Raw genomic sequence first — 12,582 nt, 5'->3', positions numbered from 1 at the left:
TGAACATAGACATGAAAACTTTTTAATTTTGCATTTCTTTATATTAATTATAAAAGGAGGTTTACATTTTTGTACATCCACAGATTTACCTTCCTTCCTTTTCTTTCATTTCTTTCCCTCCCTTCCTTCCTTTGCTCTGTCTTTCTCCCTTCCTTTCTCTTTCCCTCCCTCCCTCCCTCTCTTTTTTCTTTCTTTGTATATCCCTTCCCTCTGCCTTTTAATCTCCCCTTCTTTTTACTTCCCTACAACACTCACTGACTCTCCTCACCCTCCCTTCCTTCCTTCCTTTGGGGTCTCCTTTCCTCTCTCTCCCTGTTTCTTTCTTTCTTCCTTTCTTTCTTTCTTTCTTTCTTCCTTTCTTTCCTTCCTTCCTTCCTTCTTTGTATCTTTCTTTCTTTGTATTTCCCCTTTCTCTTTGCCTTGCAATCTCTCTTTCTTTTTATTTCCCTCCAACTCTCTCTCTTTCCCTCTCCCGGCCCTTCCTCCTTCTAGCCTTCATGCCCACAATGACTTCAACAGGTTTTCTCCAGGACACCCTTCTGTTATGAGGTACAACCTCCCCAAAGCTCTGAAGCAGTATAACTGTAAGGTAAATTAAAGTAGGCCCCCAATGAATGACGCCACCACTGTGGAATCCAGGCAGGAAGAGAAGTTACTTATTCCAAATTGCCTTCCCCACTTGCATGGTGGAGAAGCACAGGGCTGAAAAGGGGCCTGCCACCCTGGGGCCAGGACTTATCTAGGCCAGGGGGGCAGGGGAAGGTGTGGCCAGGTGTGGGAAAGCTGTAGAAACACTGGATTTGGATGACAACTTAAGGCCTGGGTCTCACTCACATTCTAAAAGGAGACATGACCTGGACAGCCCAGGATGTGACCTCAGAGGAGGTCAGATAATACCAAGTATTCCAGTTACCTACATAACACAGACACTGGGTGGAGGATTATGCAGGAGGGGGGAAGATGTCTGCACAGGGCCTGAATAGTCAAGGGTCTATGGACTGAAAGCCCTGAATAACACTTTGCCCCTTTTCAGTGAGCTTTCTCAGGTGTTTTGTCACAGCCACAAAAAGCTGAATTAACAGCACCTCACCTGGAAAAGCAGTACATAGGTACAAAAGTATTTCCTATCAGGATTCCTTTCAAGACATTCCAGTTTCCTTCAACTGTCTGATTCTGATTAAACTAGCTATTATATAGACATTAGTTCCGTGTCAAACATTTAAATGTGATCCATGTTTTCTAATACAGTGTCAAACATTTAAATGTGATCCATGTTTTCTAATATGTCAATTCATTAAAAAAATTACTAGTACGAGGGAAGAATACTGATCTTGTTTTTCCTTTTTCTTGCTCTTTCAGTAGATCTAGGACAATTACCAGAATTGCTTAAAACTGTGTTACTTTGATGACGGTATCTTCCTGCTTTGCTTGTCTTGAGCCTTTCCTCCTGGAAAAGATACAAGAGAAACAGCAAGGCCACATGTAAATGAAAAGACACCACGAAAACACATATCTTATGCCTTCTTTAGGAAAAGCTTATCTTTCATGTCTTGGCATTGGCCATATTAATGCCTTGTCTAAAGATTCGAAACCAGTCTCTCTGGAAGTTTTTGCAAAGGTAGTTCTGGTCATTTCTACTACGAATTGTATACATTTTGACATAGTCCAAGAGGAGTGGGGTGTGTGGGAAAACTGGGATACATACCAAGGTCAAAATCTTCCTCATTCTTCATTTTTAAACCCTTTATAGCTGAGTGCTGGTGGTTCATGCCTGTAGTCTTACCTACTCAGGAGGCTGAGATCTGAGGATCCCATTTCAAAGCCAGCCTGGGCAGGAAAGTTGTTGAGACCCTTAGCTCCAATTAACTACCAGAAAACTGGAAGTGGTGCTGTGGCTCAATGTAGTAGAGTGCTAATCTTGAGCAAAAGAGTTCATGGAGAGTGCCAAGACCCTGAGTTCAAGCACAACAACATGAAACCCTTTATTTACCACTCCCTTCTTCTCTTTTGTGAATACCTTCATTCACAATGAATCGCACAGACAACACAATTAGACTTTTCCCCAACTCTACATAGTCACTTGCCAGAGGTTTTCTAGAGCTCTCTGTGATCTGCCCCAAGTGATGGCACAGATCTGAAGCTAAAGGAAATGCTGACTGCAAGCACCTTATCACCACTTACTGCGATGAGGGAATCCAGTGTCTAGAAGGTTGTATAGGGTGCTAATGTTCATTATCTGCCTGAATGTACCATATTTAGTGAGAGAAAAGCAACCTCTGCAATCACACTAAAATGTCTCCATCTTATAACCAGTCACCATCTTTTAACCAGTCACCATTATATACTAATATATTCTGGAATTATTTGCTTGTTCATTTCAATTGTAACAACCTTCTGTTTGTAAACAGCCAGCAATGTCATAAGTAGGAGTCCTTACCAATGGAGTTGAAGATTAGACATTCTTCCTTAACGTGGGAACTCTGTGCTGACTTACCAGCCTCCTCCAACTGTGCCCATCAGCAGTGTCCCTATTCCCAACCCTATTTCCAGCCAGCTGTGATGAGAACAATGTATACCTTTGCCCATTCCCTAGCAGCGTTCTTTCACTGATGCCTAGCGTGTTCTCTAACTTCCTTGTATTTATTACCCCTTCACCCTGATAACTGATTGTAAAGAAAATGTGAGCCTGACTCCTTAGCAAAAAGGAGAAGGGGCAGCATTACCCTTTGGGTTAGGCCAAACTGAGCTGGCCACTCTGCCCAGGGCACCGGCCTAGCTCTGGGGAGAGTGGCAGATCACCCTTGTATACAGAAGTAAAATGCCTTGACAAACTCTATCTTCTGGTTATCTATTCATTTTGTGATACTGGAGGGGTGTGCTTCCAACACTAAATGGATAGGGTCATATTGGGATGTATAGGGGAGAAGGAAATTTCCCTTATATAGTACTTGTCTTGCTGTTACCCTCTGTGTAATCTAGAAAGCTTCCTGGGACAAGCAAAAACTACCACAAAACACATAAATGGATAAGATGAAACTAAACCATAATAGATATGATACTTCCTGTACCAATGGCACTGACTGGTTAGAAAGAGCCTCTCTAGGTCTGTTGGGAAACCATGGCCCTGAATGGTGTTTGGCCTTCCTCTTCGCAGACCCATAGCACAGGACTTCGTGAGGAACAGCCAGAAGTTTAACTCACTCATTTTCCACATCTTGGATGGAGTCAGGCAGAGGTTGGTTCCTGGTTTCAGGAAGGAGGAGGACTATAAAGCCACCAAGAACAGAGAAGGCACCATAGATGATCCAGGGCAAGGGAGCAGAATAAACTGCGAGAATCATCAACAGGGGAGCCAGTGAGGACCCAAGGCTACCAGCAATTCCAATGATTCCTAAAGCTGTGGCCCTTAGAGCACAAAGCACAATACAGAAATAACATGTTAGAAATACTCATGTGGACTGTGGCACTTGTGACTTATCTTACAATATGGGATTGAGGAAGCAGTGTATTTAGACATATGGAGATTGTGGACTGACTCTAGCCTTTGAAATTCCTGTTGCTTTGCTAGCATTTCCTCACAGCATACATAGACATCTGTGTATCATTTAGCAATGCCACTCTTCATGGCATCTACTTTTAAGTAATACCAAAGATTACAGGAGTGGGGCACCAATGGCTCATGCCTCTAATCCTAGGTACTTAGGAACATGGCTCAAGGCCAGCTTGGGCAGAAAAGTCCACATGAGACTCTTCTCTCCAATTGACCACTCAAAAACTGGAAATGGCACTGTGGCTCAAGGGTAGAGCCTAAGCCTTGAGCACAAAGAGGCTCATGGACAGTGCCCAGGCCTGGAGTTCAAGCCCAATAACTGACCAAAAAAAAATCTAAACAACAGCAAGATTGCAAGAGGCCTAGAGGAACGATACATTCAGTGGATTTCACAGTACCTTGGCAAAAGCAACCTTTCACTCAACTCTGGCTGGAGTTGTTTTCATTGCAATGATTTGCCTTTGCAAAATATCCTGTGCTTTTACTTATTTACTTTTTAACTTAGTTTGAAGAATGAAGGTGCTGAGAAAGGTCTGATCCTAACAGCAAACAGATGAGGTTCTGTACCTGATTACGGTGGGGACTAGTTCCTGTCCATGGGTTACAGAACAAGTAGTGGTAGCACATAGAAGTCCTCCTCCCAGAGTTGAGAGAACCAGACGGAGGGTTTGCATTTCTGGAGAGAGGGAGAACCAGAGAGAGTCAGGAAGTCCCAGCTGCCACAACCAGCATTCCCTGCTCATAATGGCAAACACCTTGATTGGAATTGTGTACAGGCTTGAAGTGTATCACAGAGGAACTAAACAGAGGCAGAGTTCCTGCAGTGGATAACAAGTGAGAAATGTGCCTTCTCTACACAGTTTGGTTTAGGATGGATCACTGACTCTGAATGCTTGTACTCAGTCTCTTTGCATCTCAGACATTTGCTAGAGAGGGACAGAGGTTGACGAATTGAAGCAGAGTTCACTTTTCTCTTTTCTGCCCAGTGTCTCCTCTGTCCTTATTATAATGTTGAACTGTCATGTGAGAAACTGCTGAGGGTGTGTGCAGGATCTATCTTGGCCCTCAAGGAGTTTACAGCCATGACCCATGTGCCCACACACGAGGTTAGTACTGTGCAAGTCCTACACAGATGGAAAGCCTGGAGAGTAGCTAGATCTATGATGATGTGTCAAGAATCTTGAGTAAAGGCTTCTTTTAGTAAGAATTTCAGAGTTTAGAAACAATGGATGGAAATTTCATAGTTTTCTCCACAATAGGAGAGCATGAGACATTGGAGTCATTATTGAGGCAAAGCAGCACACTGAAGTCCAGGCTGACATGTAAGAGGATCTGAGCCCATCAGTTTGGAATTTTACAAAACACAGTACTATTCTTGAGTTCAGAAAAACATGGTGACCACCTGCACTTTTCTTTCTCATTACATATGTCCACTTGATTTTGTAAAATTGACTCTAAGGTAGTCTGAGGTGATCCATAACAGTGACTTGTATTTCTTCTTTATTTGCAGACAAGTAGTATCTACTTTCTCAGGAGATAATTCTCCAAACTGAATTTACATAAATGGTGCCTGTGATGATATTCATAAGTAGATAAACAGAGTTTATGAAATATGAATTGTCAATGAAGAGCTGGACAGAGGAAAGGACAGTATAGTGTGGTCTTAGTAGGATCAAAATACAAAATGTAGACCTAATATGTCTATTGCTGGCCTAGAGGAAAGCTGTACATACATACATACATATCAACTGTAATGAAGGAAATCTCTCCCTGCTGTTGAATGTCAGAATGTCAGCTAAATGCCTAGATTGGTCACTGGGAATTGTTGGAACTCTATTTTTACAATTACAGAAATACATCATCTATGAACCCTTGAGAAAATTGGTTAGATATTTCTTTTCTACTCTGTGTGTTTTCCTTACCTTGAGGCACCAACGCAGTAGCCAGAATGAAGGTCCCCATAAAGGACATGAAAAGAAATTGACTTATTCGACGGCCCAGGTGATTCAGTGCAATAAATGTTATACAATTAGCTGGGATGCTCTGGGCACCAAAGAGAATCATCAGCAGAAAAGTATTACTTCCCAAGTTCTGGAGGTTGAGTATTAAGCCATAAATGAGCAAGTATATTACAAATCTGTAGTGAACAAAGAGTAAAACACATAAACTTTACAGTCTATGTCCTATTGATTATAGCAACATTAATGCAGATAGTCAGTTTTTGAAAACGAATGAAGGTATAATATTTTATCAAAGTATTTCCTTGCAAGTGGTTATCATTTTTATAAATATAATAATGCTTATAATTATTGTTATTATTATTTTCCAGGTTGGGAGCTTGAACTCAGGACCTGGGCACTATTCTTGGGTTTTCCTTTTCTTTCCTCTCTGAAAGCTGGAGCTTTGACACTTCAGCCACAGCTCTACTTCTGGCTTTTTGGCTAATTGGAGATAAGAACGTGCCCAGGTTGGCTTTGAACTGTGATCTCAGCCTCCTGGGTTGTTAGGATGCTGAGTTGCTCATGCCCAGCTACTAGTGAGTATTTTTTAAAAAAATCATCATAAAGTAGTTGTATGCTGATAGAGCCCTTCATTGTTATTAACTATTTTGGAGAGCAAAGGGCAGTATTGAGGACCAGATGGATATTTTTCCTTTATATTGTTCTAAGTGAATGGCTTAAGCTTATACATATAAATATTTGTTAAAATATCTATATCTCTATATATCTGTATATATTCACTTACCTGTTCAAAAATTTACCTGGAGTAATGGAAACTAAGCAACAGAAAAACTCAGAATCAAAATCTAGTTGTGATTAAATTTCTCAGCATCAATTTCTGGTGACAAGCATAGCATGTCATATGATAAACATAAACATGAACATAATATGTTATCATGGTTATATAATCATGATAAACGTAATTATTTTTATATTGGTGTTTTTAAAACTTTTGAGTACACCTAGCCATAGCAATTGTGGGCATGTTGCCCCTGCCTTTTATCTCTAAATGGACCACTCCCAACGATTGAGCCATTGAACAGGAGAAATACAAATCATGCCTCTTGAAATGGTAACGGGGCGAAGCCTACCTCACAAAGGCCAAGAGACAGATCCGCTTACGCAGGGTGGGAGCATGGAGCAGGTCGCGCAGAGATGCTTTTTTCTTTGCCACCTCTAGCTCCTCCTTCATGGTGGCTCTCACCACCTTCAACCACAAGAACAACAAGAAACTCTTCAGTTGTCAGAAACTGGTAGGCATTAGAGGGAGCACCAGGCTCTCACAAAGGACAAATTCAATGCAAAGTCTTTCTGTGCAGTGGGAAAATGTAGACATCAAAAAATAAATGGAGGATGGAAAATCATGACTCACATCTGTAACCCTAGCTTCTAAGGAGACTGAGATCTAACCATTCAAAAAGTGGAAGTGAAGCTGTGGCTGAAAGCAGTGGAGAGCTAGCCTTGAGTAAGATAGCCCAAGGACAGAGCTCAAGGCCTGAGTTCATGGCCCTTAAGTGAAAAATAATTCAGTACAGTTTCCAGGCTCTGAGTTCTAGTTCAGGACAGGCACGCGCGCGCGCACACACACACACTAACACACACACACACACACACACACACACACACACACACACACACACACACACACACACACAAAAATGTCAGGCATAAAAGTGGCAAGAAGGGTAACACAGAGGGTAAAGGAAGCTCAGGGAACTTCTCCAGTGAGGAAAAACTAAGCAGGAGACAGAAGGAGGCTGAAATTTGAGCATCACGGTTTAAAGCCAGTCCAGGCAGGAAACACTTATCTCCAATAAACATTCTTATCTCCAATAAACCACCAGAAAACCAGAACTGGCTCAAGAGTTAGAGCGCTAACCTTGAGCTGAAGAGCTGAGGAACAGCACCCAGGCCCAGAGTTCAAGCCCCATGACTCACAAAAGAAAAAAAGAAAAGAAAAGTTAAAAAAGAAAACAAAAGATAACAGAAAGAAGAGTATGTTAGAGAAAAATATGAAGAATGAAACTTTATAGTCCAGTGATCAATATACACTTGGTAAGTATGAATATGTGAAAAATAAACTTGATTTTCTACTGTTGCCTGTTGTAGAAATCCTTATATCTTTCAGTTTTGGGAAAAAAAGAATAATTTTCTGAGGGTTATTATTGCAGATGTGAGTGTATATCAGTACTATTTCTAGTAGTGCTCAGGGCTCTTATTAGTTAATGCTTGCTACAAAATATTAGCTACATTGCCATCCCACCTCTACAAATAAAACAGTTAAATCATGGAGAGAATATCTGATGAGGCACTGTAAAGAAAAGATACTATCCTAAATTAGATTTTTACACTATCAGGAATGACTTCTTGAGCTGGGCATAGTAATACTAGTTACTTAGGAGTCATAGATTTATTTACAGGATCATAATTTCTGGGCATCTTAGGAAGAAAAGCCCATGAGACTGAATCTTGAAGATAATTCTCAAAAAGCCAGGTTGGAGGATAGCCCAAGTGGTAGACAGAAGAAGGGAGTATGCCAAAGAAGCATGAAGCACTGAGTTCTAACCCTACCACCACCAAACACTTCTAGCTTGTAGCCCAACAGCCTCTTCAAGAAAGTATTGGGTCTAAATTCATTAAGGAGGAGTCGTGGTGGTATCTTCCACATCTGGGCGTGAAAGCCCTCGACTGCCATTATTATTATTATTATTATTATTATTTTGAGAATGGGCTCCAAGGATACCTTAAACCTGGGCCATCTGTTGGCTCTAGAGAATATGAGTCTGGCCTTCAAACACATCCAATATCAGAATAATATATCAAGGTATGCTGGGGTTATTTTACATTGTTTACTCAATTAAAAATTGAGATATTAAAGTATTTCAGATTATAGATTTCAACTAATTAAAAGGAAAGATCATTGTTTGCACTGTAATTGTCTGAAATTATATTTGAATTGTAATTTATCTTAAAGCAGGTTGTTTATGTTTTCCTCTAATAGTTTCATATTTAAGGGTTTACATTAACATCTTTAATCTACTATGTGTGTTTGTGTGTGTGTGTGAGAGATAGAGAGACAGACAGAGACAGAGAGACAGAGAGACAGAGACATATAGAGAGAGAGTCCTAAAGCTTGAAATAAAAGCCTGGGTGTTGTTCTTGAGCTTGTTTGTTCACAGCTAGTGCTCTACCACTTACGTTACAGCTCCACTTCTGGCATTTTGATGATTACTTGTAGATAAAAAGTCTCATAGACTGGGCTGGTTTTGAATCACAATCCATAGATCTTAGTTTCCTGAGTAACTAAGATTAAAGGGATGAGCCATTGATGTCCAGCATCTTTGTGTGTGTGTGTGTGTGTGTGTGTGTACCTGTCCTGTGACTTGAACTCAAGGCCTGAGTGCTGTGTCTGAGCTTTTTTTCCTCAAGGATAGCACTCTACCATTTTGAGCTATATCACCTCTTCTGGTTTTCTGGTGGTTAATTGGAAAGAAGTCTCATGGACTTTCTTGCCAGGGCTGGCTTTGAACCTGGATCTTCAGATCTTAGTCTCCTGAGTAGCTAGTTAGGATTACAGGTGTGAGCCTTCAATGCCTAGAGGTCATCATTATTTCATTCCTGATTTTAGAGGATTTGATTTTATTTATTTTATTTATTTATTTTATTTATTTATTTATTTTATTTATCATGCATTGCTTTTAGTATATTGAAGGGGAAACTATATTTCTACTCTCTTTGGGGATTCTTTCAGAAAAGGATATTAGATTTTGTTAGAGGCTTTTTTCCCAAGTGGCGATATGTATGTTACAATGCATTTGATTATGCCCTTTATTATATTTATCAATTCAAATTTATCTAGCCATTCTTACATTTTGAAATGAAGCCTATCTGATTACAATTTATCATGTTGTAAATTGTTTCTCAATTTGGTTTGCCAGAATTTTTTTGTGTGCCAGTACTGAGGCTTGAACTCAGGGGTACTACCCTTTAGCATTTTTGCTCAAGGCTAGGGCTCTACCATTTGAACCCTGACTATTTGGTGGTTAATTAGAGATAAGAGTCTCACAGCTTTCCTGCCTGGGATGGCTTGGAACCTCAGGCCTCAGATCTCAGCCTCCTGATTGGCTAGGATGACAGTCATGGGCCACTGGTACCTAGCTACAAGAATTTTATTGACAAGTTTTCATCTATACTCATCATGGAAATTTCCCTGTAGTATTTCTTTTGTTTTATGCCCTTATCTATTTGAATCAGAGCAATATAAAATTTGTAAAATAAACTTGAAGGTAATAATTTGTATTTTATGAAATAGTTTGGGGAATATTGATGTTAGTTTTTTAATGAGTGCATACAATGAAATAGTGACTCTATTCACTTGGGCTTTAATTTGTTGGGAGTTTTTTTTTCACTCTTTGATAATTCTTGCTCATTATTGATCCATTTAGGTTCATTAGTTTAATTTTGGTTATGCCATATGCATGTAGAAAATGATCTTCTTGTTGTTGTTGTTGGTCATGGAACTTGAGCTCTGGTCATGGGCACTGTCCCTCAACTCTTCAGCTCAATGCTAGCACTCTACTGCTTGAGCCTGGTTTTCTGGTGGTTTATTGGAGATAAAAGAGTCTCATGGTTTTTCCTGCCCAGGCTGGCTTTAACCGTGATGCTCAGATCTCAGCCTCCTGAGTAGCTAGGATTAGAGGCATGAGCCACAGCATTTTTGTCTCCAATTTTTTAATGTGTTTTCTCATTTTTTTGGTGCTCAGTTTTGTCAAGAGTCTGTCCATTACATTTATTCTGTCAAAGAACCAAAACTGTATTTCATCTGTCCCTTCATATATTTATTGCTTCCATTTAATCAGTTTAATCTCTGATCATGATTCTTTCTATATTTCTACTAATTTTGGAACTGGTCTGTTCTTGTTTTCCCAAGACATTGAGTTTCCTCAACAGATTATTCCTGATTTCCCTGAAGTTTTACTGAAGGCATTCATAAGTGTGAACTTCTTTTTCTTTCTTTCTTTTTGTTGGTTGTGGGGCTCAAACTCTGGACCTGTATGCTGTCCCTCAGCTCTTCAGCTCAAGGCGAGTGCTCTACCACTTGAGTTACAGTGCCACTTCTGGTTTTCAGAGTGGTTTACTAGAGATAAGAGTCTCATGGACTTTCCTCCCTGGGCTGGCTTTGAACTGTGATCCTCCGATCTCAGTCTCCTCAGTAGCTAGGATTACAGGCATGAGCCACCGGTGCCTGGCTTTGATATTTCTTTTCTTGAAGCCCTCAATATTTTTTCCTTGTTTTGTTTATGTAACACCTTTAATTATACTATGATATGGGAAGTTCTTTTCTTGTCATGTCTGTTTGGTGTCCTAAAAGCCCTTTGCCCATTGATAACCATCCTACCCAAAACTGGTAGAATGTCTTGGAATTGTTTTATTAAATGTGTTCTATGGTTTCAACTTGCACATCTTCTCCTTGTTATATGCTCATGATTTGTTGTTTGGCCTTTAAATGGAGTTCTTGTATGTTGTGTGTTTTTCTTTATTGTTGTCCAATGACCCGAAGGTACCAACTTATCTACAAGACCTGGAAATCTGTATTCTTCTGATCCAATTTGTATGGAGGCTCTTAAATGGGTTTCTTATTTGTCTTCATAAGACAAATTTGAAGCTGTTTCAGAATTATTACTTTATTACATTCATTTTGTAGATGATTTGTTTTCCTTCTTTCAAGGAATTATTTATTCATGTTCTCTTTTGATTCATTCAGATGTTTATTTGGATGCTCTTTCATTTCTTTTGGTCATTTCATTTCTTTTAATCATTCTTGTGAACTTTTAGTCTTGGATTTTATCACTTCCCTGGCATTATTGTGAGTTGGTTGACTTTTGGAGGCTTCATGTTGACAATTTTTCATATTTCCAATTTTTTTCTACTTTGTGATGTGCATTTTGTCCATATTAGATTGGAAATTTTTGTATCCACTAAGTTTTTCAGTTGACATATTTCCAATGACTGGGCAGGGAGTGATAGCAGGTTTCAGGTATAATTTTTTACTACTGGACTAGGGGTGTATCTCAGTAGCTGCGCATTTGCCCCAAGTGGTAAAGGATCCAATTCTAGTGAGAGGCAAGAGAATTATCTGCTTAACAACTACAACTGACATATATATCCAATAGGGAAACACAATGTTAAGTAATTAAGCGGGAAAAAAGCAAAGACATTGAGACTACAAATATACCAAATAAGGGTAGTAAAGGAAGATAATTAGGAGGAATTACAGTACTCAGTAGTGTAAGAAATACTGAGAAATAAAAACGGCAACAGATAACCAGGTGATGTTGGCCTAGGTCTGTCATTGTAGCTACTCAGGGGACTGAGATCTCAAAATCAAGCCTGCCCTGGAAGGATAGTTGGTAAGACATTTATCTCCAATTAACCATCAGAAAAATCCAAGTGTACCTGTGGTTTAAAGTGGTGCAGTACTAAACTTGAGCAGAAGAACTGAGGGATAGCATTCAGGTCCTGATTTCCAGCCCCACAACTGAGAAAAAAAAAGCCACTGATGTGGGAAATGTACTTAGAAGAAGGAAATGTAAGTAGAGAGACAAATCCAATAAGAATAAATTGACAATGAAAAACAAAGGAATAATAAAACTTAGCAAACAATGCATAACTATGACAATAAAGAGTTGTAAGAGGGTAAAACTAAAATAAGAAATAGAGAAAGAAAAAACATGTAATGAAATAAAAATGAAGGAAGGAGAGGAAGAAAGAAGGAAGAAGAGGGGATATATATATCTCTATATTTACATATAATACGTATCTAAATTTAAAAATATGTAACACACATATATTAATCCACACACCAGTGGCCTGTGCCTATAATCCTATTCAGGAAACAAAAATCAGAGGGTCAAGGTTAGGAAAGTCTGTGAGACCATTATCTCCAATTAACCACACACAAAAAAAAGGAAAAAAAGGAAAAAAGAAAAAAATAGGAAAAAAGTGGAGATGTGGCTCAAGTGATAAAGTATT

General features: G+C 39.4%; 1 protein-coding gene across 1 annotated transcript in view; it reads right to left on the bottom strand.

Moving 5' to 3' along the window:
* LOC138824232 (organic anion transporter 7-like) overlaps positions 1–12,582 on the bottom strand; it is a 29,196-nt gene continuing 16,614 nt past the window's right edge. The window contains exons 6-10 of the mRNA XM_070017913.1: positions 6,642–6,757; positions 5,473–5,687; positions 4,118–4,226; positions 3,202–3,405; positions 1–1,447 (exon numbers count right to left, since the gene is read on the bottom strand). Of these exons, the coding sequence (XP_069874014.1) occupies positions 1,387–1,447; positions 3,202–3,405; positions 4,118–4,226; positions 5,473–5,687; positions 6,642–6,757 (705 nt within the window). The 3' untranslated portion in view covers positions 1–1,386. The remainder of the gene's footprint in view (positions 1,448–3,201; positions 3,406–4,117; positions 4,227–5,472; positions 5,688–6,641; positions 6,758–12,582) is intronic.

Source organism: Dipodomys merriami, unplaced genomic scaffold (genome assembly GCF_024711535.1).
Source record: "Dipodomys merriami isolate MVZ:Mamm:240054 unplaced genomic scaffold, mDipMer1.0.p SCAF_128, whole genome shotgun sequence".
NCBI lineage: Eukaryota > Metazoa > Chordata > Mammalia > Rodentia > Heteromyidae > Dipodomys > Dipodomys merriami.
Note: the sequence above shows the minus strand (reverse complement) of the source record. Positions and strands in the feature narration are given on the sequence as shown.